At 34.5% G+C, this 27,666-nt stretch overlaps 1 protein-coding gene across 1 annotated transcript in view; it reads right to left on the reverse strand.

The window, feature by feature from the left end:
- The window catches only part of CSMD3 (CUB and Sushi multiple domains 3), a 1,747,434-nt gene that overhangs the window by 710,689 nt on the left and 1,009,079 nt on the right, over positions 1–27,666 (reverse strand). The window contains 1 exon segment of the mRNA XM_053715303.1: positions 5,694–5,885. Coding sequence (XP_053571278.1) covers positions 5,694–5,885 — 192 coding nt within the window.

Below are 27,666 nucleotides of genomic sequence, written 5' to 3' on the forward strand. Positions count from 1 at the left end.
TCTATCTATCTCTCTATAATCTATCTATTCATCTATCTATCTAACAATCTATCCATCCATCCATTATCTATCTATCAATCTATCCATTATCTATCTATCTATCTATCTATCTATCTATCTATCTATGCATCCATCCATTATCTTTCTATCTATCTATCTATGCACCCATTATCTATATACAGTGTCTATCTATTCATCCATCCATTCATTATCTATCTATGTATCTATTGATCGCTCTACCTATTCATCCATTCATCTATTATCTATCTATCTATCTATCTATCTATCTATCTATCTATCTATCTATCTATGCATCGATCCATCCATTATCTATCTATCTATCTATCCATTATCTTTCTATCTATCTATCTATCTATCTATCTATCTATCTATCTATCTATCTAGCTATCTATGAACCCATTATCTATGTACAGTATCTATTCATCTATCCATCTATCTATCTATCTATCTATCTATCTATCTATCTATCTATCTATGCATCCATTATCTATATATCTATTCAACCATCCATTATCTTTCTATCTATACACCCATTATCTATAGACAGTATCTATCTATTCATCCATCCGTTCATTATCTATCTATCTATCTATCTATCTACCTATTCATCCATCCATCTATCTTCTCAGCAACCCTAACATAAACATTATATAAAACTAGTATGCCTTTTTTAACTGAGAGGCATCCTGAGTTATCTGCTTTCCTCTTTCTCAAAGAGAGAGAGATAGAGAAAGAGAGAGATTAAAATGTTACCATATCCCCTTGCTGCTGTGTATCAATAGAACTTGAAGAAGAACTATTTTTTAAACATTGCATTACACAGTGCAATATACAGTATTGTACACTGTGCTAGATTACGAGAGGAGCCCTATTTTATCTTTGCTAGAAATAGGCTTTTTTGTGTGGGTTGTGCTCATATTACAAGTTTGAAGTAAAAACGTTTTAGAGCAAGCAAAAACTCTGCATGCAAAAATTAGAATTTTGAATATCATGACCACATTAATGTATTCTCCCATAGACCTCAATGGAGTTTGAAAACTGCAAAAAAAAATCCTAACACCCTTACTCACACATTAACCCGGTCTGCTCTGCTCAGGACCTCCTACTCTCCTCCTCTCTTGTTATCTCCTCACACTCCCGCTTACAGGACTTCTCCAGACTGGCTCCCATCTTGTGGAACTCTCTGCCTCGCCCCACAAGACTCTCCCCTAGTTTTGAAAATTTTAAGTTCTCCCTAAAGACTCTACTGTTCAGGGATGCATACAACCTACACTAAACTTTCTTTATACCATTTCCTCTCCTCCATTGCTATCCCCTTGAACCCCCTTAGCATGTAAGCCTAAGAGCCATGCTGTTTGTAGATCACCTTCTTTACCAGCTGACTACAACAGTGCGACTCTTGACACTTTATGTTTAAATATTGAAGTTTAAAAGTTTACTACTTTTTATCATTCAACATTCTAGGAAGTTAGTTTCATCATTTGTTGACAATAATTCTCACTCAACAATAGACATCAGGTCAACAGAGACTGAATTGCAGTTTGCCAAGAAGTAATTTTTATAATGACTGACTGAACTAGAACTGTAGCTGTATTTTTTGCGAGAAAGTAGTAAAATGTGGTTGCTTTTTAAAAGGAAATAATGGTCAAAAAGGAAATGTACATGAGTGTGTTTCCATTTTGAACAGTATTTTTTGCAATATACTTGTATTAGAAAATATGCATTTAGTAGTCTATTTAAGTGTCATGCACACAGTTTGCTTTGCATGTCCAGTGCAACACAATTTAAACACCACACCTACTCTGAGCACAAGTGATGACACATTTCATGTCAGCAATTACTTGTTAAATAATACAACCAACAGCTTGCTCTATCTTTAAATAAGTAGCATGTAGTCAGAAACTTAATATGATGAATAATAGAGAGACAAATAGGACCCAATCAACTGCTGCAGGTAATTAAAGTGATAAGGAAAATATTTTGAATCATGATGGCAAAGTGAAATCATCCTAGTTGGGTCCGACCAGGATGATTGACAAGTCCTGCTCTCACACAGAGCAGGAGGTCCTGCTGCACATGCAATTGCTTCTGCAATGGAAAATGCAGGGCAGCTGCATAAGATAAGATCACAGAAAGGCATCTAGTCCATCGAGTGTTTGATAAAATGTACCACATAGACACAGTGACATCTTTATAAGAGAACAATGCCTGGGAAAACTCAAAAGTAAGAGGAGATTTTGATCCAACTGTTTTTTGGCTCTAAGAAAATGATAACAACAGAAGGGAAATCGGTGAAAGCTGCTGTCCTTCACACTGATAGGGTTAAAAAGAATTAACAATCATATTTCTTATCTTTGTTATAATCAATACCCAATATATGTATTAGGCATGCATTTACATTCTACATTTATCTATGTTTACAGGCTCATTCTCACTTAATCTAACTACTGCACCTGTAATGATATCTCACTATGTGTCTCGAATTTCAATTAAATCGTTTCTCTTTTTCTCATTCGCACATCATCTTACCATAGCGAGACGTCATCTTGGCAATGGGATGTGGGTATATTTACTGAATGTAGAGTAAATAGAATTCTCAAATTAAAATTGACAGATTAAGAGTAATTAATAAAATTGTTCAAATTAACAAAAATATTAGGAAGTTTTTAATAGGCAATTAACATAATTATTATTCATATGGGGGGTATAGAATAGATTTATTTTCCCTGTGATGGTTTTATATAGTATAAGGGAGATGAAAAAACATTTCTGAAATGACTAGAAAAAAGTATCAGAAATATAGAAGAAAATTAATATTAGAAATGTAAGTAACAAGAGAATAGCCTTAAAGAAGGTTATGATAACCTTATAGGTTATTTATTTCTTATCTGAAAGCATTTCATGTATTTCCATATGAGACTACGGGATTACAAAAGAGAGACATGGTTTGAGCATTTGTAATGAGTTTTGATTCAGGGATGAAAAGTTGAAAAGAGGAGAGCATTAAAATATGAAGAATAATTGAGATATTTAATGCTTGATAAAAATCCAAGCACTCATTTTCTATTTTTTTTTCCATTCAGCTAACCATTGTATTTAATGTGTTTAATTTAACTGCATTTACTTAAAATCATATTCATATTTTTAGAAATTTGAAAATATATTTTTCTTTGATCAAGACAATTTGTTTTAATAGTCCTTTATGTCACCAATTACTATGTACCAGGTTATCAACAAAGCTTGAATTCCAATGCATAAAATCTATGAGAGCTTATTGAACACTAGTTTAACCTCCACTGGAGTCAAGCAGAGAAGATTGGATTTGAACATTTTCAAGAAAATGTCCTCATTTGGAGCCTCGAGGGAGTGATAACTGTTTTTGAAAGGAAGATAAAATGATCAAATGTTACATTAAATCATTTTAATAATTTTGAAATATTTGACATACAAGTATAAAATATTATTAATTATGATCTCAAAAGTTTTAGAATATATATGCATACTAGTTTCAGAAATACAAAAGCTGAGTATTTTATCTTATAGTAATTTGAACTCTTACAAGTATTTAGGGATTTATTTAAAGGGATAGAAAGGTCAAAAATGAAATGTGCATAGGTACACTTCCATTTGAAATAGAAGCATTTTTCTACTTCCATTAGCAAAAATGCTTTTAATAAAAGTGATTACTGTTTTTTCTGTGCCATACGCACATATCCTGTGAGGGCCTGTGCACGCGTAATCAAACACCACATGTTCTCAGAGAGCCAGTAGTAGGCAGTATAATACAAAGTCACCTCTTTGAGCATGCATAGTGTTTAAATACTGACGCATGGGTCTTCACAGGGCACTTGCATATATTTTAAAATATAGAAATAACCCACCATTAGAAATACGCCAAAGAGGCAAACATTAAATAATGATAACAGTTTTGGATATCTGTTTTGACAGTTAAACTGAAGGGGATACCTCACATTCAAAATTTAGTGGAATTCGGACTTCAGGGAGTACCATCTTTGGGCTTTAGTGTTACAATTTTTTAGGTGTTTTTTATATTAGGTGTTTTTTTTTCAATTAAGTTTTTTTTTTAATGTATTGATAGTTTTTTTTTTTTTTACAGGTAATGTTATTATATTTATGGAGTTACTTAGGGGTGTTAAGTTAGGGGGTTATCTGGGTAGGGGGTTTAGATGTTAGTGGGTTACTTTTCAATGGGATTGTGGTGGTTTAGGGGTTAATAGTGTATTAAGTTACTTTGCAATGGGGATTATGGCAGTTTAGCAGTCAATAGTTTCAATAGTGTAGTGTGTTACTTTTGGTGGAGGTTGTGGTGGTTTAGGGATTAATAGTGTAGTGGGAATTTTTCAGTGTTCTATGTGGTGGGTTAGGGGTTAATAGAGTTGGAGCTTATGGCGATTCGGGTTAGCGCTCGATTAAGGGTGTTATTATTTTTTTTTTTTTACTTTTCTCTCTCCATTGAAGTCTATGGGAGAGAACGTTAACACAGTGGTGATATTGTAACTTCTGCTCTTCGCGCATGCCTGGTTAGTGTGCGAGTTAAAAATATTTATTTTTAACTTGTAATACGTGCAGTACCCAACCCATGTAAAGAGCAGAAGATGATGGAGTTAGTGTATCAGTGGGAGAAGTAATTACTGCTCCACTCGTAATATGGAACTATATCTATTCAGGATCACACACATTAAGGAGAAGCTAAAAAATTTTTAAATGCATTCCAAAATAACACTGCTATAGTTTGCTAACCTTATTTATACACCATTCCTCTTATATCTCTATTTTATATTCCTTTTTAAATTAGCCTAGTGTTCATGTCTATTCTCCTGATATTCCCACAGCATAGAGGCAGAGTGTCCTTTGTACATGTGCTGTATGTGTATATAGACAGACAGATAGATAAATAGATATATGATAGATAGATAGATAGATAGATAGATACAATAGTATTTAATGCTTTTGCAAGAATGGTGAGAATCTTAGTTGCAAGATGTCAACATAAGAGGATGACAATGCTAAATGAATGACTTGACATAGTTCAAATATACACCTACAATATCTGGTCATTATTCCTGATGAATGCCATTGTTTATTTTTATTTTATTCCTTTTAACACACGAGAACTAAATAAAAATATAGTAATTTTGCAATCTCTAATGTTAATAATTAAAATTTGAATTTGTGTTTATGTTTTGCACATGCCTACACAGCACATTTCTTAATTACTATCTGCTTCTCAAAATAACAAAGCAAGACATATTTGTAAAATATAGCATAAAATATTTTTGTTATTTATTGATTTTCAGTAAAGAAAAATCACTGGTTTACTAAATATTTTTCAAGTCATTTTTATACTTTAAAGTCATAGATGCATTAATATTACCCTCATTTCTAGGTCATAAATTTCCATTTTTGAATCCCAATAAAGGCTCTTTTTACTATGTTTTTTTTTTCTTCTTATAATGTTAATACCGTTTTAATAACTAAGGCATACCAATTGCACTTGTTATCAAGAAAGAATTACTATACTGTTAGTCAATTTTCATTATTTTAAACTATAAATTGATAAAAAGTTTGTGTACAATAAAAAAACAAGAACAACAAAAGTATTAATAGCAATAACTATATTAATAGGTCATTTATTGTTGTTTGCATCTTACCTATACAAGATGGTGGACTAGGTTGCCAAAAGAAACGATTTTCGACTTGGATACACGTTATTCTTTCTTCTCCTTGCAGTTCGTAGCCAGGGTCACATTGAAAAACTACAGTATCTCCAGGTTCTCTGCCATCCCCATTTCGAGTTCCATTCATAGGGACACCAGGGTCTCGACAAGCTGTAGCAACTGAACCTATAAAATATAAGTGCCTTTAATTTAATACAATTTTGAATTGTTGAATTCATGAATAAATGAGATTTAAAGGGATAGGAAAGTCAAAATTAAAATTGCATGATTCAGATAGAGCATGTCATTTTAAGAGACTTTTAAATTCACTTCTATTTTCCAATGTGCTTCATTCTCTTAGCATCCCTTGTTAAAAAAAATGAATATGCACATATCATACACTAGTGGGAGCTGCTGCTAATTGGTGACTGCACACATTTGTCTCTTGTGATTGGCTAAATAGACATTTTCAGCTTCCTGTCAGTAGTGCAGTGCTGTCCCTTCAGCAATGGATAACAAGAGAATGAAGAACATTTGATAATATAATTAAATTGGAAAGTTGTTTAAAATTGTATGTTCTATCTGAATCATAAAATAACATGTTGGGGTTTACTATCCCTTTAATGACATCCAGAATGTAATTTTGTTAAATTTAAAATTAAAACAGAATGTTCCGAGCTTAGCTTTTTTGTTATATATGTCTTTACTTTGAATGTAGATATCTCGTAACATTAGTTTCTTTATATTTAAATATCTATTTGGTTTCTGTATATACAATAAGCATTGCATATTTACTTTCTATAAGTCATTGCATTTATTTAATTTTATTCCCCAATATATCTTATCTTTTTTGATTGCTTATAAAACCTACATGAGCTGGCAAAATGTTTCTAATGTTTTATTTGCAACAAATTTTATTTTTTGTAACAAACAGTTAAAAAGTCCAGAATTTTAAAAATAAACTATAACAGAAGAAAAATGCTTTGTGTGTGTGACTAATAAGTTTCCTTTCCAAACAATTTCAGATTGCTTTCTTTAGTAACTCAGCTGTCAGAGAAAAGTAAAGAAAGAGACAGAAAATATAAAAGAATGACAATGTCAAAAAGAAAGACGTTGAAATACAGAGCCCAAGTTGAAATATAGAAAGATCAGTGATGGTGAACTATTCAATATCTAGGGAAGTTTTTTTATTTTTTTATTTGAGAACTATTGTTTAGAGCACTCAAATATTTGAGGACTGCATTAAAAAATATATATATATATATATATATATTTATATACAGATATACACAAACGCACATACATACACACACACATACAAACACACACAAATATATACATAATAAGTGATACTTAAAATAATTTAAAAGTGTAAATTTTGTTGTACAATTCAGGTACATACTCCTTGAAAGGTTTGAGTGTTTAAAATGTCTCCTTTGCTCCTGCAAGTTAGGCATAGATATTATAAATAAACAACTACACTGATCACCAATAGAATGTTGCAGAGTCAAGTTTCAGGATCTTGTAGGATGAACTGCAACCCGCTGGAACCCAGTGCAAAACTTTAATTAAAAAAAGCCTGGCAAAATGAAGAAGGAACACACATTTTAAAGGTTTTGCATCACATGTAATTAAGCACTTTTAAGGAGAATATTATTTTGATTTTAGTATGACTTCAAATTAATTATTTTCATTCTATTTTGTAACGAAAAGCTCATAAGGTATGATATAAACTAGATAATCAAGAAACGTGTTATATTCTTGTGGATCAAATGACTAAGCTTTATGAAACTTTGTAAGTGCAACTCTGGGGTGGTAATAATCATGTATGGTTTGGGGTTATTGGGAACTTGACTGTTATTGCACCATCAACTGCATGAGAGTTAGGCTTGCCACTTCAACTAAAATCAAACATTGTTATAGCCATAGTACCACAATTGTACAATACTTTTTCAGGGAAACGTGCACATGCATGACAGTCTGGTGACACTACTCATGATGTCACAGCTTTATAGAACTCTACAGGGCTCTCTTAAAAAAAAAAAAAAAGTATGCCATGCAGTCCTATATGAAGCACATTAGAGCATTAACCTATTGCCCCTTTATGTTTCTTTAAAGGGACATGAACCCCAAAATGTTCCCTTTATGATTTAGATAGAGAATACAAATTTCAAATTTACTTCAGTTATTTAATTTGTTTCCTTCATTGTTTTCCTTTGCTGAAAGATTTATCTAGGAAAGCTCAGGAGCAGCCAAGAACCATGTTTCTAGTTTCTTATTGGTGACTGCATATATATATATACCGATTTTCATTGACTCTCCCATGTGTTCAGTCAACAACCAGTAGTGCCTTGCTGCTCTTTCAACAAAGCATACCAAGAGAACGAAGAAAAATTGATAATTGGAGTAAATTATAAAGTTGCTCAAGAATGCATGCTCTATCTGATGGAAGAAAAAGTTTGGGCTTCATATCCCTTTAATACAGCAGCATTTGGCAAATGAATGGTTATTTTATGAATTTGACTTTCAGCTTTATAATATGTGTTACATTTATTGTATTGCAGTATTGTTTAAATGTTTTTTAGTTATTTTAATAGTGTCCCTTTAAGCCCTAGGCCATGCGTCAAAGCTCGGAGTTCTTTTGGGAAGAGCTTCACTATTTCAATAAAGCTAAATTTTATGCGCTCATAGGGAAGCATAACAGAAGGATGACCACCACTGATATTAATATAATTCAGGCTAGCATTGTACAGAACAGCCTTTATTTTATATAACATTGTGAAAAGTATCTAAACAATAACAATTAAAAAGAAATACGTTCTAAACATATCTTAATTAAATGTTCAGGACAGCTGGGTTGACTATCACAGATTGTAGAAATAATATGTTTTCTAGCAATTGCTACAATTCACAATCTGTTGCTGTAGAATTTTCTTTAATTCAATTTGCTATGGTAATAGGGATTGTCAAAGGTATGGACACTCAGTTTTGTGATTACAAAACTTTAACTAAAGTAAGAAAACTTGCTTTGAATAAATATCAATGGAGAGTTCTTAACAAAACTGAAATACACATCAGTGTATTTAAATTTTGAATAGAAACATTTTTACAATATACTTGTGTAAGCACAAATGCTTTTAATAAAAGTTATTACTGTTTTAAGTGAGAGCTTTAAATGAGCATGTCAAGTGATGCATATCTAAATATGCTCTATGCCTCAGCATTTTAAACCGAGAGTCAGTGGTACCTTGCATTGCGTTGGTGTAAACTCAACTAACTTGATTATGGTTCTCCAAGCAAAAACACACTGTTTAAACAAAAAACAGATAGATAGCAATTAAAGGGACATGAAACCCATTTTTTTTATAATTCAAAAAGTGAATACTATTTTAAAAAGTTTCCAAATTACTTCAATTATAAAATTTGCTTCGTTCTCATGTTATTCTTTGTTGAAGAGATATCTAGGTAGGTAGCGTGCACATGCCTGGAGCACTACATGACAGGAAAAAGTGTTGCCGTCTAGTGATGTTGATAATGTATAACATTGTTGCAAAACTGCTGCCATTTAGTGCTGCAGACACATCCACACTCCTGCTTTTCAAAAAAGGATATCAAGAAAACAAAGACAATTTGATAATGGAAGTACATTAAAAGTTGTTCAAAATTGTATCTTTTATCTGACTTATGAAAGACAATCAATGTTTTTATCTCCTTTTAAGCAGTGCATTGCGTTTTTTAGATAAAACGGCCATTTTAAGACTGCATGAATAGTGATTGACAAAGTATGCCAATGTGGGATATAACTTAAAAGGGAGTCAATTATCTGTGTGAGAATTCAGCTTAAATGTAATACTTGATTAAAATGTTTCAAATTTGCATATAGCATAATTTGAATCAGAATTAGAAAAAAATGGAATCAATATATTTGGAATAGTATTTCTAATACTCTCTTTAAATTATACATTTGTATCTATTATGTATCAATTTACTAAATTCCCTCCCACATGAACTATTGAACTTCTGAATAGTATTTGTCAAATCGAATGTTACATTAAAAAAAATTGAATGTGGATATTTGATCTAATTATGAACATTCGAAAATAAAAGTAACATTCGATTATCAAATTTTAATGGATTTTCATTCTTATCTACACTTGATTGTTCAAAATGAATATCCACAGACAGGACTATTCCCTCTACTAAGCGGATTGCACTTTGACCACATTCACCCATCCCTGCCTTGAGAAGTGAAGAAAAAAACTGATAAGAGTGGTGTTTTTTTTTTTTTTTTTTTTTTTTTTTTAAATCTTTATTAATGATACAAAAGAATTTACATATAATAAAAGTACATTAATTACACTTAATATATTCCATATATACAATTTCTGGGGACACAGATATTAGGACCCTTGGAAAGAGATTCTACATTTTCATATATAAACAACAAAATAAATAAGAAAAGGTGAAGAGAAAGAGAGGAGCTGTGAATGAGCTAAAATGTCAATTAAACACACTTACTATCCTTTAGACAGAGATTAGGTTATGTCTCCTTGTATTTACTAATTGTTTGTTATTATACCTTTATATATCATATACTGAGTTTCTAGATTTAATGTCTATATATATTTTTCCCATTTATTCATGAATGTTATTTTCCTCGTCTTGGTGTCCGCAACAGCATCGTATTTTTCTATTAATAGTTGTTGCCATAATTTTTTCTTTAATTTACCAATAACTGGATGTTTTCTATCTGTCCATAAGTTTGTAATTAACTTCCTAGCTAAAATTATTACCATAGCAATGAATAGTTTATATTGATTAGCCTTTTGATTTTTGTTTTGGAGTAGAAAGATTGTTTGTTTATCGATTTTAGTATTTATTCCAATTATATTCGATATCCAATATTCTACCTGGGACCAAAATTGGATAATTCTCGGGCATTCCCAGAAATAGTGCGACAAATCTGGGGATGTATATGAACATTTTGGGCAGAGTGGAGGCTCATCTTTTATCCATTTCGCTCTTTTAGTGGATGTTACATAATCCCTGTGTATAATTCTATACTGTGATTCTCTCAAATCACTTGCATAAGTTGTTTGCTTAGTTATTTTCACACTATAATATAATTGCTCCTTTGTACTTTCTATACCTATTAACTTATTGTATTTATCCACTATTTTTATGTTATTTCTCTCCACTAAGATATTGATTATTTTATCATAAGTATTGGTTAATTTATAGTTACCTTTTTCATACGACTCACAAAGTTCCATTATTTGGTTTTTAACACATTTACTTTTGGAATCTCGTAAAACTTTCTTTAAGTATGATTCAATCTGGAAATAGTAAATGTAATTATCGACTTTAACTTTATATTTATCATATATTTCTTGAGGTGAGTAGATCTCATTATTGTTGCTACTTAATAGGTCTCCTATCTTATTAATTCCATGTTTGTCCCATGTATAAAATGGGTAGTTATTACCCATTTGAAATTTGGGATTGCCTATGATAGGAATATATCGTGAATATTTGTAATTTATTCCAAAAGTTTTATTTATTAGTCTCCATATTGCCAAGGAGTCCCGAAAGACTATGTGGTCTCTAATATCCTTGGGGATTTCAGAAGTTTCTGCGTGGGGTAGATATGCTATTGATAGGGGTTTAATCAGTTCTTGCTCTATTTTCATATTAGTGTATTTTTCTAACCCTATTATCCATTCAATACTATATCTAGCTAATGCCGCCCAGTTGTAATATTTTATATTCGGAAGCCCCCAACCCAGTTTTTGTGCGGGCATTTGTAACTTGGAAATATTGATTCTTGATTTTTTTCCTTTCCATATATAACCTCTTATTACCTTATCAATCAGTTTAAGATCTTTTACCGGGATTCTTAGTGGAAGCATATGAATGGGATATATTAGCTTTGGTAGAATAGACATTTTAATTACGTGAATTCTGCCTGTTAAATCTAAGTTTAGGTTTTGCCATCTTTTAAGATCTTTTACATAAAACTCAGGAAAGTCTATGTATATATATATCAATATGATAATAAGATGGGTAAGGAAACATTTTGAACTACAGGATGAGCTATATAAGAATATTCTTAAGAATAAATAATGATTAAGACAAATGAATCTAGATATAATATATCTAAGTCCCCTTTGTTTAAGATAATATGGTAAAAATTATTACGTGGAATGTGGGAGGAATTAATTCCCCCATTAAACGTAAAGCTATATTGAACCATCTTAAAAAATTAAAGGCTGATGTCGCATGTATACAAGAAACACATCTAACAGACAAAGAGCATAAAAAATTAAAAACTGACTGGGTCAAAGAAGTTATATATTCATCATATAATAGTTCATCATCTGGGGTTGCTATATTATTTCATAAAAAATTACAATATGAAATTGAGAATATATATAAAGATAAACAGGGTAAATATCTAGTACTAAACCTAACAATTAATGGGATAAAATACACAGTTTGTAATGTATATGGCCCAAACCAACAGGAAAGTAAATTTTGGCTAAATATACAAAAACTCCTACAAAATCAAGCTAGACATGAGATAATAATGATGGGCGATTTTAATATAACTCCTAATCCAACAATCGATAGAAGAATAGCAAAAACAGCCAGAAATTGTAAAACTAGACATAATTACGAAAAGAAGACTATACAAACACTATGTGAAAATCTGGGGATAGAGGACATTTGGCGGAAAAAAAATCCAGATGTATCTGAATATACACATATTTCACGCTCTAATAGTGCGATGTCAAGAATAGACTACTACCTCATCTCTCACAAATTACATACATATGTAGAAGATATTAAAATATTACAACATTGTTTATCTGATCATACACCGGTATTGATATCGATGAAAAATAGGAAAAATTATGGTAATGTTAATAACTTTAGATATCCCAAATATTTATATAATTCAGAGCAATGGACAAAATTCCTAGAGGAAAAATGGATTGATTTTGAAACAAATAATATACAGCATCATTCAAAACCCCAATTGTTCTGGGAAACATCAAAGGCGGTCATGAAAGCAGAAATGATTGCCCAATTAAAGTATATCAAAAACAAAAATCAGAAGGAAGAAGCAAGGATTAATAATCAGATAGAATGTGCATATATACAATATAGATTAAATCCAACAATACAGAATAAACAGGTATACTTTAATAAGAAAAAAGAAAGAGACATTAAGAATTTAGAGAAAGCACAGGAAGAACTGAAAAAAAGGTCAGCAAGATACTATAGATGGGGTAATAGATCAGGCAAACTGCTTGCAAATCTATTAAGAGAACCAAAATCAAAAAATTATATTGCTACAATAAAGGATGGGGACCAAATATATCAGGATACAGGGAGTATTATAGAATGCTTTAAGAAATACTACCAAAGTCTATATAAATCCCAGGGCCATAATAACACTAAACAGCAAGAACTATGGAACCAGATTAATGTCCCACAAATTAGTGAAGACCAAAACAGGATACTGAATGAAGGCATAACAGAAAATGAAATAAAGAAAGTGATACATAATCTATCTTTATCTAAAGCATCAGGTCCTGATGGACTACCAGCCGAATTTTATAAAGCGATATCATCTAAAGTGATAAATCCACTACATCAATGCTATAGAGCAATATTTGAGGGGAAAGAGGAACTATTTCCCACCTTTAAAATAGTCAATATGATCGTTATTCCTAAATCCGGGAAAAACCAGTTAGAGACTCAATCTTATAGACCAATTTCACTAACGAATATTGATTATAAAATTTTGATGAAAATCCTGGCAAACAGACTCAATACAATTCTACCCACAATAATATCAAAGGAGCAGGTAGGCTTTATGAATGGGAAAACATCAGTTAGACATATAAGAAATATTTTACACACTATACAGAAATATTGGAAAGGGGATACTCGATCTGGTCTGTCGGAGGCCTTCTTACTGTCATTAGACGCTGAGAAGGCCTTCGACAGAATAGAGTGGGATTACCTATTTTATACTATGGAAATGGGGAATATCAAGGGTCAATTTATTAAATATATTAGATCAATTTATACACCAACAGATGCATATATATGTATAAATGGAAACACATCTACCCCTATCCAGTTATATAGAGGTACACGCCAGGGATGCCCTCTATCCTCGATGTTATTTAACATAGCCCTAGAGCCATTCATACTTCTCTTGAAAAAGCTATTGCCTGGTATTCAGATTGGGGAAACACACTTACAGATAGCGGCATTTGCAGACGACCTGTTGTTATATGTATCTGATCCTGAAGTTTATGTAGACCAAATTATAGAAAGTATCTCTCTATTTGGATACAATTCAGGATATAAGATTAATATGAAGAAATCACAGATGCTATGGCTTTATAAAAAATAAAAAAATAAAAAAAAATATGTATTCGAGGAAGTAACAGAGTATATGAAATATTTGGGAGTGATAATAACAAAAGACCCTAACAAATTATATGAATTCAATTTTTCACCGATCATTAAAAATATAGTAAAAGAGTGGTGTTTTGATAGTGATTACATTTGTTTGTGAAATTGCATTGACACTTCTATGATTGTGCAAAATAATAATATTCTTAAAAAATCACCACTGGTGTATGAAGGTGCTTGTTTAGCTAATAGAAAGAGTAAAGTTGATCTTCCTACCTTTGATTCTGCTCAACTAGCAATACCCTAGGATGACATAGTCACACCATTAGATGACCAACTCCACCCATGGCATGACCAGCTCTTCCAACACAACACATTTAACTCTTCCTCGACTCCACCCAAGGAACACTCACAGTTCTGACCACTGTTTGCCTCACTTAGTTCCCCTGGCTCCTGGCCCTGGATTTTTGACCCAGAAAGAAGCACATCTACCTCAGAGATCAACAGGGAGAAGCAGATGGATTACTATAGGTTCCAAAAGAGTTAGAACAGTAGACCAGAAGCATTAGCCACAACCTCTGCCATTGCAAAACTAATATGCTGCTCTTGCTGGACACACCTGTGATGAGGAGATTGCTGTTTCTGAGCCCTCTGAAGTTGTAACAGGTAAGTCAAATCTATTGGGAGCTGATTCTACAATTAAGAAAACACATGTAAAAATTGCAGCTGTGTTTTTGAGGAAAAAACTGTTATTGGGTAACTGCATTTTGAGGAATGTGTATTTAGGTAAAAGTAAAGGAGAAGCAAGGGAGGATAGCCATCTTCCAGGAGCTACTGCTCACAGGAATATGAATTGTATTTTGAGAATTGTTACAGCAATGAGAAAGGAAAGTGAGTTAGATTAGAGTTAGAAAGGAAAGGCCCTGCATTGAAATCCTGCTATTTTCTGCTTTTCTGTCATTTTACACCAAGGGGGTAGTTATCAGTTATTTGTGGCGAGGCTAATTCGCCTTAGTTATCAAGCCCTAGATACCGGCAAAAGTAGAATTTTGTGATGTAAGCTTCGATCCGCCGGACTCAGTCCGACACAGATCGATTCTTACGTCACTCCAGATGTTCCGCACACAAGTGCGGCACAATCTGACTACTTTTGCTAGTTATCAAAAAATAGCAGGTACGCTCGGCACTTTTCCGGCCCAGCGTACCTGGTTTTCAAACCGCCGCCCTGGAGGCAGCGGATCCCATAGAAATCAATGGGAGTCTGACCATAGCGAAAGTTCATGTTCGCTGCTGACAGACATCCCATTGATTCCTATGGGAGATGTCTGCACCTAACACCCTAACATGTACCCCGAGTCTAAACACCCCTAATCTGTCCCCCTACACCGCCGCAACTAAATAAAGTTATTACACCTAACACTACACTATACTTAAATAAATTATTGGTATTTAAAACTAAATACGTACCTGTAAAATAAACCCTAAGATAGCTACAATGTAATTAATAATTACATTGTAGCTATCTTAGGATTTATTTTTATTTTACAGGTAACTTTGTATTTATTTTAGCTAATTAGAATAGTTATTAAATAGTTATTAACTATTTAATAACTACCTAGCTAAAAGAAATACAAAATTACCTGTAAAATAAATCCTAACCTAAGTTACAATTAAACCTAACACTACACTATCGTTAAATAAATTAAATAAATTAAATACAAATAACTACAATTAAATACAATTACATAAACTAACTAAAGTACAAAAAATAAAAAAGCTAAGTTACAAAAAATAAAAAAATAGATTACAAACATTTAAAAAATATAACAAATCCCCTCCATCTATAACTCTCAGGGGGTCCTAACGTCAAACCCCAAAGATATAGTCGACTCATTCGCAGCCTATTACGGCTCTTTATACGACGGTCGGAAGGTAACCAAAACAGAAATGACACAGAAATCCCTTGACGTTTTTCTAGAGGAGGCAGCCTTACCCAAGATTAGCAAACAAGAACTAGACTCTTTAAATGCCGACATTACAGACAGAGAGGTTCTAGGGGTTCTTAAGGACTTAAAGCCAGGCAAGGCGGCGGGCCCTGACGGTTTCCCAGGGGAATATTACAAACAATTCAAACCATCCCTCACAAAACATGTAGTTCAATTTTGCAACTCCATATTAAAAGGCCATATGATCCCCTCTGAATTGTTAGATGCTAAAATTATAGTACTCCCGAAACCAGGCAAAGACAGGACGTGGTGTCAGAATTATAGACCAATCTCTTTAATAAATCAGGATTTAAAAATCTTCACTAGGATTCTAGCTAATCGTCTTAAGCCCTTACTCCCCAAACTGGTCCACCCAGACCAGGTCGGCTTCATTCAAAATAGGGAAGCTCCTGATAATGTCAGGAGAATGGTATCCTTGATTGACTACATGCACGAGACAAAAACGCCTTCTCTGCTCCTTTCTTTGGACGCAGAGAAGGCATTTGACAGAGTTGACTGGACATACATGCAGGCAGTGTTAACTAAAATAGGTATATCTGGAGAATTTATGAGAGCAATTCAAAATATATATTCCACTCCCTCAGCAAGCGTGAGAGCCATGGGCCACCAATCCGAAAGATTTGCCGTCCTCAATGGGACCCGTCAGGGCTGCCCTTTATCCCCATTACTGTTCGCGCTCTGCATTGAACCCCTGGCCCAACATATTAGAAGATCCCCTGATATAACTGGTATTAAAATTAAACAAAAGGAATATAAACTCACACTCTTCGCGGACAATGTCCTACTTTCCCTATCAAGACCATTAATGACTCTTCCGAACCTCTACCAAACCCTCAACTCCTTTTCCTCAATATCAGGCTATAAAATTAACCTGGAGAAATGCGAAGCATTACCTATACACCTCCCGGACCATACCAAAAAATTGATTGAGGCCAATTTTGAATTTAAATGGGTTAAAAACCTCCTTAGATACTTAGGGATAAATCTAACCACATGCTCATCGACATTATACAAGACAAACTATCCCCCTATGTATAAATCTATTAAACAAGATCTAAATAAATGGAGTAAATTAAGATTTACATGGTTTGGTAGACTGTCGGCAGTCAAAATGATGATATTACCAAGGATCTTATATCTATTCTGCACCCTGCCAATTAGAATACCAGGTTCAGACCTGGATGACCTACAAAAGCAGTTAATTAGTTTTATAAGGGGAAACAAAAAGGCCAGAATCCCTTCGGCAGTCCTCTCTAGGAACAGACAATTGGGGGGGGTGGGGGCACCAAACATTAAACACTATTACCAGGCAGCCAGACTAGCACAGACCGCACTTCTCAATGACCCCGACAAAGACATTATTTGGACCCAACTAGAAACAGATATTGCAGGAATCATCCCACGAGACATAATTCTTTGGGACCCTAAACGGTGCCTTAATAGGAAGCAACACATTTATCCAGTAATAGACTTCATGATTAAACAATGGTCTAGACTGACCACCTCTCTAACTCTACTTCCCACGCACTCCGCTAAAGCCACACTTACAAGCTTGGTTAGGCATGAACTGCAAAAATGGGAAAATAGAGGACTTTATAGAATAGCTGACCTGATAGTGGGAGGTAAAATAATGAGCTACACACAACTACAAGAAAAATTGCAGCCAATCAAATTAGAATGGTTTTTATACTTGCAACTTAGCTCCATCATTCACCCTATCTTGCCATCCATATCTAAAAATTTATCCTCTATACTAGAGAACATATGCAGCACCTCATCCAGGCCCAAGAACACCATCTCTAGGCTATACCAAGCAATCCAGCTAGCATCAGACAATGTTAAATCCACCCTACAAACTAAATGGGAAAGGGATATTAATAGGGAGGTGGAGACTTGAGAGTGGCATGTAACTCTATCTAGTGCAGGGAAGGGACTCTTAAGTGCAGATATGTGGGAAAACTGCATTAAGACCAACTTTCGTTGGTATCTAACACCGCTGATAACCTCACACTCCACCAAAGATAGATCTAGACTCTGTTATAGAGGCTGTGGGGAGGTAGGGGACTATAAACATATGTGGTGGGACTGCTCACATACACGCAGGGTGTGGAACAAGCTATTGCGGTTCTTAAGCTCTATCATAGACAGCCCTATTAAGCTTACCATGGAACAAGCTTTACTCCACGTCAGACTTAAAGAATTCAATAAATACATTAATTTATTTATTAGGATATCGTGTACAGCCACGAGGATATGTATAGCCCACCATTGGAGGGAGAGCGCCCCGTCCTGGGAAGAAATCCAACTAAAAATTTAATTTTATTATAACATGTCAGAGCAGGCAGCATTTCTTCTAGATACTCAAGAAACCTTCCAGAAAGTATGGTACTACTGGATATTACACAATGTGTCCTTACACACTAGACTAGTCCAATAGAGCCCCCCCCACTTGGATTGTCCTAATATTTGAATTTTAAAATCCCCAAACACGATAGATAAAATTTAGATCAATAGGAGACATACTAATTCCACATATAACAAACTTCCGAATAAAGCGGCGTAGAATGGTCAGGAGATACCCCTTCATCTACACCCTACCTCTCTCTCTCTCTCTTTGCTCTACCTAACTCTTTTCCCCCTTCACTATTTCTTTAATTTATTATTTCTTATCCTGGTAGTATGTAACCAATTTGAGCCTTAAAGCAACACAACTGTATACAAAGTTACTTTAATTCCAGCTACAAAAGAAAATTCTTTACTGTATTGACTATTGTTTCACAAATGTTGGGTGCCATTAAGCCTTTTTTTGGCAAGAGTGGCCTTATAGGTTATGATATAGCGACTGAACGACTCAATGATACATAATTTTAACTACTTTATTCACTATGTAATTTTGGAAAACTAGGATTTCTGTTTCCTTGTTTTGGTAATTTCTTGTTTTATATTTTTTTTTTTTTTAGTTATTATGCACTTGCTACAAAATAATAAAAATTACTTTATCATAAAAAATATAACAACAATTTTAAGGTAATTACACCTAATCTAAGCCCCCTAATAAAATAACAAAGCCCCCCAAAATCAAAAAAATTCCCTACCCTATTCTACATTAAAAAAGTTCAAAGCTCTTTTACCTTACCAGCTCTTTTGCCTGTAAAAGAAAAATACAACCCCCCAACATTAAAACCTACCACCCACATACCCCTAATCTAACCCAAACCCCCCTTAAAATAACCTAACACTAATCCCCTGAAGATCATCCTACCTTTAGTCGTCTTCACTCAGCCGAGCCACCGATGGAACTGAAGAGGAGATTCAGAGCGGCAGAAGTGATCCTCCAAGGGGCGCTGAAGAAATCTTCCATCCGATGAAGTGATCCTCCAGGCGGCGCTGAAGAAGTATTCCATCCGGGCGATGTCATCTTCCAAGCGGCGCTGAAGAAGTCTTCTATCCGGGTGATGTCATCTTCCAAGCGGGGCCTTCAATCTTCATCCGACGAATGAAGGATCCTTTAAGGGACGTCATCCAAGATGGCGTCCCTTCAATTCTGATTGGCTGATAGGATTCTATCAGCTAATCGGAATTAAGGTAGGAAAAATCTGATTGGCTGATTGAATCAGCCAATCAGATTGAGCTCGCTTTCTATTGGCTGATTGGATCAGCCAATAGAATGCGAGCTCCATCTGATTGGCTGATTGGATCAGCCAATCGGATTGAACTTCAATCTGATTGGCTGATTCAATTTTCTACCTTAATTCCGATTGGCTGATAGAATCCTATCAGCCAATCGGAATTGAAGGGACGCCATCTTGGATGACGTCCCTTAAAGGAGCCTTCATTCGTCGGTAGTCCGTTGGGAAAGAAGGATGTTCCGCGTCGGCGGGATGAAGATTGAAGATTGAAGACCCCGCTTGGAAGATGACATCGCCCAGATAGAAGACTTCTTCAGCGCCGCTTGGAAGATGACATCGCCCGGATGGAAGACTTCTTCAGCGCCGCCTGGAGGATCACTTAATCGGATGGAAGATTTCTTCATCGCCCCTTGGAGGATCACTTCTGCCGCTCCGGATCTCCTCTTCAGTTCCATCGGTGGCTCGGCTGAGTGAAGATGACTAAAGGTAGGATGATTTTCAGGGGATTAGTGTTAGGTTATTTTAAGGGGGGTTTGAGTTAGATTAGGGGTATGTGGGTGGTGGGTTTTAATGTTGGGGGGGTTGTATTTTTCTTTTACAGGCAAAAGAGCAGTTTTCTTTGTGGCATGCCCCACAAAAGGCCCTTTTAAGGGCTGGTAAGGTAAAAGAGCTTTGAACTTTTTTAATGTAGAATAGGGTAGGGAATTTTTTTATTTTGGGGGGCTTTGTTATTTTATTAGGGGGCTTAGATTAGGTGTAATTAGCTTAAAATTTTTGTAATATTTTCTAAATGTTTGTAACCTATTTTTTTAGTTTTTGTAACTTAGCTTTTTTTATTTTTTGTACTTTAGTTAGTTTGTGTAATTGTATTTAATTGTAGTTATTTGTATTTAATTTATTTAATTTATTGATAGTGTAGTGTTAGGTTTAATTGTAACTTAAGTTAGGATTTATTTTACAGGTAATTTTGTATTTCTTTTAGCTAGGTAGTTATTAAATAGTTAATAACTATTTAATAATTATTCTAATTAGCTAAAATAAATACAAAGTTACCTGTAAAATAAAAATAAATCCTAAAATAGCTACAATGTAATTATTAATTACATTGTAGCTATCTTAGGGTTTATTTTACAGGTAAGTATTTAGTTTTAAATATGAATAATTTATTTAAGTATAGTGTAGTGTTAGGTGTAATTGTAACTTAGGTTAGTTTTTATTTTACAGGTTAATTTGTCTTTACTTTACTAGGTAGCTATTAAATAGTTAATAACTATTTAATAGCTATTGTACCTAGTTAAAATAAATTGAAAGTTACCTATAAAATAAAAATAAATCCTAAGATAGCTACAATATAATTATTATTTATATTGTAGCTATATTAGGGTTTATTTTAAAGGTATTTAGTTTTAAATAGGATTAATTTAGTTAATAATATAAATATTATTTAGATTTATTTAATTAATATTTAAGTTAGGGGGATGTTAGGGTTAGTGTTAGACTTAGATTTAGGGGTTAATAAATTTATTACAGTGGCGGCGGTGTAGTGGGGGGCAGGATAGGGGTTAATAAATGTATTATAGGTGGCGACGGTGTAGGGGGGACAGATTAGGGGTTAATACATTTAATATAGGTTGCAGCAGGGTCCGGGAGTGGTGGTTTATGGGGTTAAACTATTCATTTAGTTGCGGCGAAGTGCGGGATCAGCAGGATAGGGGTTAATAACTTAATTATAGAGGGCGACGATATAGGGGAGGCAGGATAGGGGTTACTAGGTATAATGTAGGTTGCGGCGGTGTCCGGGAGCGGCGGTTTAGGGGTTAATACATTTATAAGAGTTGCGGCGGGGTCTAGGAGCGGCGGTTTAGGGGTTACTAACTTTTTTTAGTTGCGGGGGGGCTCCGGGGGCGCCGGTATAGGGGATAGAACAGTGTAGTTAGTGTGGGTGCTTAGTGACAGGCTAGCAAGAAAGCTGTAAAAAAGCCGAAGAGCAGCGAGATCGGATGAGTGATAACTCTCACAGTCCGCTGCTCATTGCCCCGTACTTGGTGCGCGGCTTTTTGACAGCTTTTTTGTTAAGTTAGGCGAATTTTTTCAGGTCCGCGGCGGCGATGTGAGGCGAGCTTAGGCGGGCGTATTGGGCCGGCGAAGGCAGGAAAAGTAGACGCGTTGATAACTAACCCCCCAAGTCTCTCTTTTTGGTACAGGCCCTGCATTGAAATCCTGCTATTCCCTGCTATTCTGTCATATTACTCCAAGTCTCTGTGTATATATATATATATATATATATATTCCAATTGGCCTTACCAACTGTCTTTGATTAGCAATTAACTAAATTTAGTGGACTCAGCTGACTGCCCTACCTGTATATATTTCAGACTAGTTTGGGGATGTGCACTGCTTACAGGGCTGTGTACTTTTTAACAATAGTATATGTTTACATTTTCAAAGTGAACATTTTATTAGTGAGGCACTAATCTTTAAGAATTATACAAGAATTCAACAAGGATTAGGCAAGGGGCAAGACACAAGGCAAGTACTCTTGTAATGCTATGTTTTATGTATCTCATTGTATCCTTTTGCAAGTGCTGCTGTAACACTGTGTCTCATGTGTTTACTTGGTTCCACTTTCAAAATAATGCTCAATATCTTCATATTCCTTTTGCTACCTCTTGCCTTTATAACAAATTACATTACTCAATTACTCCTTCTCCCTCTCCACCTGCACTGTTCATTAGCCCATCTCTCTTATACTCACCTTATTTTTGTACTCATAAACTTTACCTAATCCTAAACACCCTCTCTCCCCCCTGCACTTCAGCCAAACAACAGTCTCATTACTGCAAATCTGCTTCTCATCTCATGTCACTCTCCCTCTTGCTCAAACGAGCTGCTGGCGACATCTCCCCTAATCCTGGTCCCTCACAACCTCCTACCCTTTCACATCCTTGTGTGCCTTTCAATAGACTTCATAAACTAAACTCTGGTAACCTTAATCGCATTCCTCTTACATCTAAAAACCCCTCCCCCTTCACTTGTGCACTCTGGAACTCTCGCTCTTTTTGCAACAAGCTCACTTCTATCCATGATCTCTTTATCTCCCACTCTCTTAACCTTCTGGCTCTTACAGAAACCTGGCTCTCTGGTTCAGACACAGCATCCACTGCTGCACTGTAACATGGGGGTCTCCATTTCAGCCACACTCCTAGGTCTGGCAATAGACAAGGAGGTGGTGTCAGTATTTTACTTTCCTCTTGTTGCACCTTCCAACAAATACAGCCCTTCTCTTCACTCACATTTTCTTCATTTGAAGCACACATGATTCGGTTATTCTATCCCCTCTCCATACATGTTGCAGTCATATACCGCCCCCCTGGCTCCCCAACTCAATTTTTAGATCACTTTGCTGCCTGGCTTCCTTATTTCCTTTCCTCAGACACCCCTGCCCTCATTCTTGGCAACTTTAACATCCCAACTTCTTCAACTGACTTACTCTTTCGGCCTGTCACAATGGACTGTCTCTCCCGCTCACAAAGATGGTCATTCCCTTGATCTGATTTTCACCTATCGATGCACTCTTTCAAATATAATTTAATGACAGTGTAGTGTTAGGTTTAATTGTAACTTAGGTTAGGATTTATTTTACAGGTAATTTTGTAATTATTTTAACTAGGTAGCTATTAAACAGTAAATATCTATTTAATAGCTATTGTACCTAGTTAAAATAAATACAAAGTTGCCTGTAAAATAAATATAAATGCTAAAATAGCTACAATGTAACTATTAGTTATATTGTAGCTATATTAGGGTTTATTTTACAGGTAAGTCTTTAGTTTTATATAGGATTCATTTATTTAGTTAATTTAATGACAGTGTAGTGTTAGGTGTAATTGTAACTTAGGTTAGGATTTATTTTACAGGTAAATTTGTATTTATTTTAGCTAGGTAGTTATTAAATAGTTATTAACTATTTAATAGCTATTGTACCTAGTTAAAATAAATACAAAGTTGCCTGTAAAATAAATATAAATCCTAAAATAGCTACAATGTAACTATTAGTTATATTGCAGCTATATTAATAGCTAGTAGGGGGCTTAGATTAGGTGTAATTAGTTTAAAATTATTGTAATACTTTATTATTTTTGGTAATTTAGTGTTTGTTTGTTTTTTTGTACTTTTCTGATGGATGGAAGACCTCTTCTTGCCCCGCTTGGATGAAGACTTCTGCCGGTCTGGATGTCCTCTTCTGCCCCATCGGATGAAGACTTCGGCCCGGCTTGGTGAACACGACTCAAGGTAGGGATATCTTCAGGGGGGTAGTGTAAGGTTTATTTAAGGGGGTTTGGGTTAGAGTAGGGGTATGTGGGTGTTGGGTTGTAATGTGGGGGGGTATTGTGTTTTTTTTTTACAGGCAAAAGAGCTGTTTTCTTTGGGGCATGCCCCAGCAAAAGGCCCTTTTAAGGGCTGGTAAGGTAATAGAGCTGTTAACTTTTGTAATTTAGTATAGGGTAGGGCATTTTTTTATTTTGGGGGCTTTGTTATTTTATTAGGGGGCTTAGATTAGGTGTAATTAGTTTAAAATTCTTCTAATATTTTTTTATTTTTTGTAATTTAGTGGGGGGGGTTTGTACTTTAGTTTAGTTTATTTAATTGTATTTAATTGTAGGTACTTGTAGTTAATTTATTTAATGATAGTGTAGTGTTAGGTTTAATTGTAACTTAGGTTAGGATTTATTTTACAGGTCATTTTGTAATTATTTTAACTAGGTAGCTATTAAATAGTCAATATCTATTTAATAGCTATTGAACCTAGTTAAAATAAATACAAAGTTGCCTGTACAATAAATATAAATGCTAAAATAGCTACAATGTAACTATTACTTATATTGCAGCTATATTAGGGTTTATTTTACAGGTAAGTCTTTAGTTTTATATAGGATTCATTAATTTAGTTAATTTAATGATAGTGTAGTGTTAGGTTTAATTGTAACTTAGGTTAGGATTTATTTTACAGGTAATTTTGTAATTATTTTAACTAGGTAGCTATTAATTAGTCAATAACTATTTAATAGCTATTGTACCTAGTTAAAATAAATACAAAGTTGCCTGTAAAATAAATATAAATCCTAAAATAGCTACAATGTAACTATTAGTTATATTGTAGCTATATTAATAGCTAGTAGGGGGCTTAGATTAGGTGTAATTAGTTTAAAATTATTGTAATATTTTATTATTTTTGGTAATTTAGTGTTTGTTTGTATTTTGGTACTTGTATGATGGATGGAAGACCTCTTCTTGCCCCGCTTGGATGAAGACTTCTGCCGGTCTGGATGTCCTCTTCTGCCCCATCGGATGAAGACTTCGGCCCGGCTGGGTGAACACGACTCAAGGTAGGGAGATCTTCAGGGGGGTAGTGTTAGGCTGTTAGTGCTGTTTTCTTTGGGGCATGCCCCACAAAGGGCCCTGTTCAGGGCTGGTAAGGTAATAGAGCTGTTAACTTTTTTAATTTAGTATAGGGTAGGGCATTCTTTTTTATTTTGGGGGGCTTTGTTATTTTATTAGGGGGCTTAGATTAGGTGTAATTAGTTTAAAATTCTTGTAATATTTTTTTATTTTTTGTAATTTAGTGGGGGGGGGGTTTGTAATTTAGTGGGGGGTTTTTGTACTTTAGTTTATTTAATTGTAGATAATTGTAGGAACTTGTAGTTAATTTATTTAATGATAGTGTAGTGTTAGGTTTAATTGTAACTTAGGTTAGGATTTATTTTACAGGTAATTTTGTAATTATTTTAACTAGGTAGCTATTAATTAGTCAATAACTATTTAATAGCTATTGTACCTAGTTAAAATAAATACAAAGTTGCCTGTAAAATAAATATAAATGCTAAAATAGCTACAATGTAACTATTAGTTATATTGCAGCTATATTAGGGTTTATTTTACAGGTAAGTATTTAGTTTTAAATATGATTCATTTATTTAATTAATTTAATGATAGTGTAGTGTTAGGTGTAATTGTAACTTAGGTTAGGATATATTTTACAGGTAAATTTGTATTTATTTTAGCTAGGTAGTTATTAAATAGTTATTAACTATTTAATAACTATTGTACCTAGTTAAAATAAATACAAAGTTGCCTGTAAAATAAATATAAATCCTAAAATAGCTACAATGTAACTATTAGTTATATTGCAGCTATCTTAGGGTTTATTTTACAGGTAAGTCTTTAGTTTTAAATAGGATTCATTTATTTAACTATAGTAAACTTATTTCGTTTTATTTAAATTATATTTAAGTTAGGAGGTGTTAGTGTTAGGGTTAGACTTAGGTTTAGGGGTTAATAACCTTATTATAGTAGCGGCGATGTTGGGGGCGGGAGATTAGGGGTTAATAATTGTAGGTAGGTGGCGGCGATGTTAGGGAGGGCAGATTAGGGGTTAATAAAATGTATTATAGTGTTTGCGAGGCGGGAGTGCGGCGGTTTAGGGGTTAATACATTTATTATAGTGGCGGCGATTTGCGGTCGGCAGATTAGGGGTTAATACTTGTAGTTAGATTGCGGCGACGTTGGGGGGGGCAGATTAGGGGTTAATAACTATAATGTAGGGGTCGGCGGTGTTAGGGACAGCAGATTAGGGGTTAATAGCTATAATGTAGGCGGCGGCGATATCGGGTCGGCAGATTAGGGGTTAATACTTGTAGTTAGATTGAGGCGACGTTGGGGGGGGCAGATTAGGGGTTAATAACTATAATGTAGGGGTCGGCGGTGTTAGGGACAGCAGATTAGGGGTTAATAGCTATAATGTAGGCGGCGGCGATATCGGGTCGGCAGATTAGGGGTTAATACTTGTAGTTAGATTGCGGCGACGTTGGGGGGGCAGATTAGGGGTTAATAACTATAATGTAGGGGTCGGCGGTGTTAGGGACAGCAGATTAGGGGTTAATAGCTATAATGTAGGTGGCGGCGATATTCGGTCGGCAGATTAGGGGTTAATAAAATAATGCAGGTGTCAGCGATAGCGGGGGGCGGCAGATTAGGGGTTAATAAGTGTTAGATTAGGGGTGTTTAGAGACTCGGGGTACATGTTAGGGTGTTAGGTGCAGACTTAGTGTTTCCCCATAGGAAACAATGGGGCTGCGGTGTTAGTTTTTTTTTTCAGCCGAAACTCCCATTGTTTCCTATGGGGAAATGCCGAATTTTACCGAGCTAATTCGGATTTATTCGGAGATACGGCAGCTATTTCGGATTCATTCGGTAGATTCGGAAGTATTTTAATTCGGAAATCTGAATCGATCCGAATCTCCGAATTTACTGAATTTTCTGAATTTCCGAATAAATCCGAAACGAACCGCACATGTCTACCAAAAACTCTTGCAATTGTGTAAAACCAATTAGCTATCAATGAGCATCATTCTCAGCATGTGTAGGAGGTTTATAATAGGTGGGGTTTGTTTTTTCATAAATAAGGCAAGAAACAGAAGAAAGGGGACTTATTCAGATGCTCATTATAACATGATGTGCAGTATCAAGAATAAGTTGGGCCTAAGATAAAATTTAAAAAAACCTTTTTAATTCTTTAAAAAGACTATTGATCAACCTCTATCTAACTATTTGCAATTTGTTTTTCTACAGAAAAAATCATTTTAAATAATAATACTTCTTATTTACTTAATTACTTTAATCCAAAATTGTTTCAACAAAACTGTCTTAACAGATCAGTTTAAAAAAAAAAAAAGATTATACTACATTAAAAGCTGAATTAAACTTCTAAAAAGATAACGGGCCAGGTTAAGAGTGGAGTGCAAACGTTGGCACGCGAGCAATAAGGTTTTTTTTGTGGGGTTTGCACTCATCGGGCTTACCACAGGTATTATGAGTTTAAAGTAAACGCGATCACTTGAG

Source organism: Bombina bombina, chromosome 5, assembly GCF_027579735.1.
Source record: "Bombina bombina isolate aBomBom1 chromosome 5, aBomBom1.pri, whole genome shotgun sequence".
NCBI lineage: Eukaryota > Metazoa > Chordata > Amphibia > Anura > Bombinatoridae > Bombina > Bombina bombina.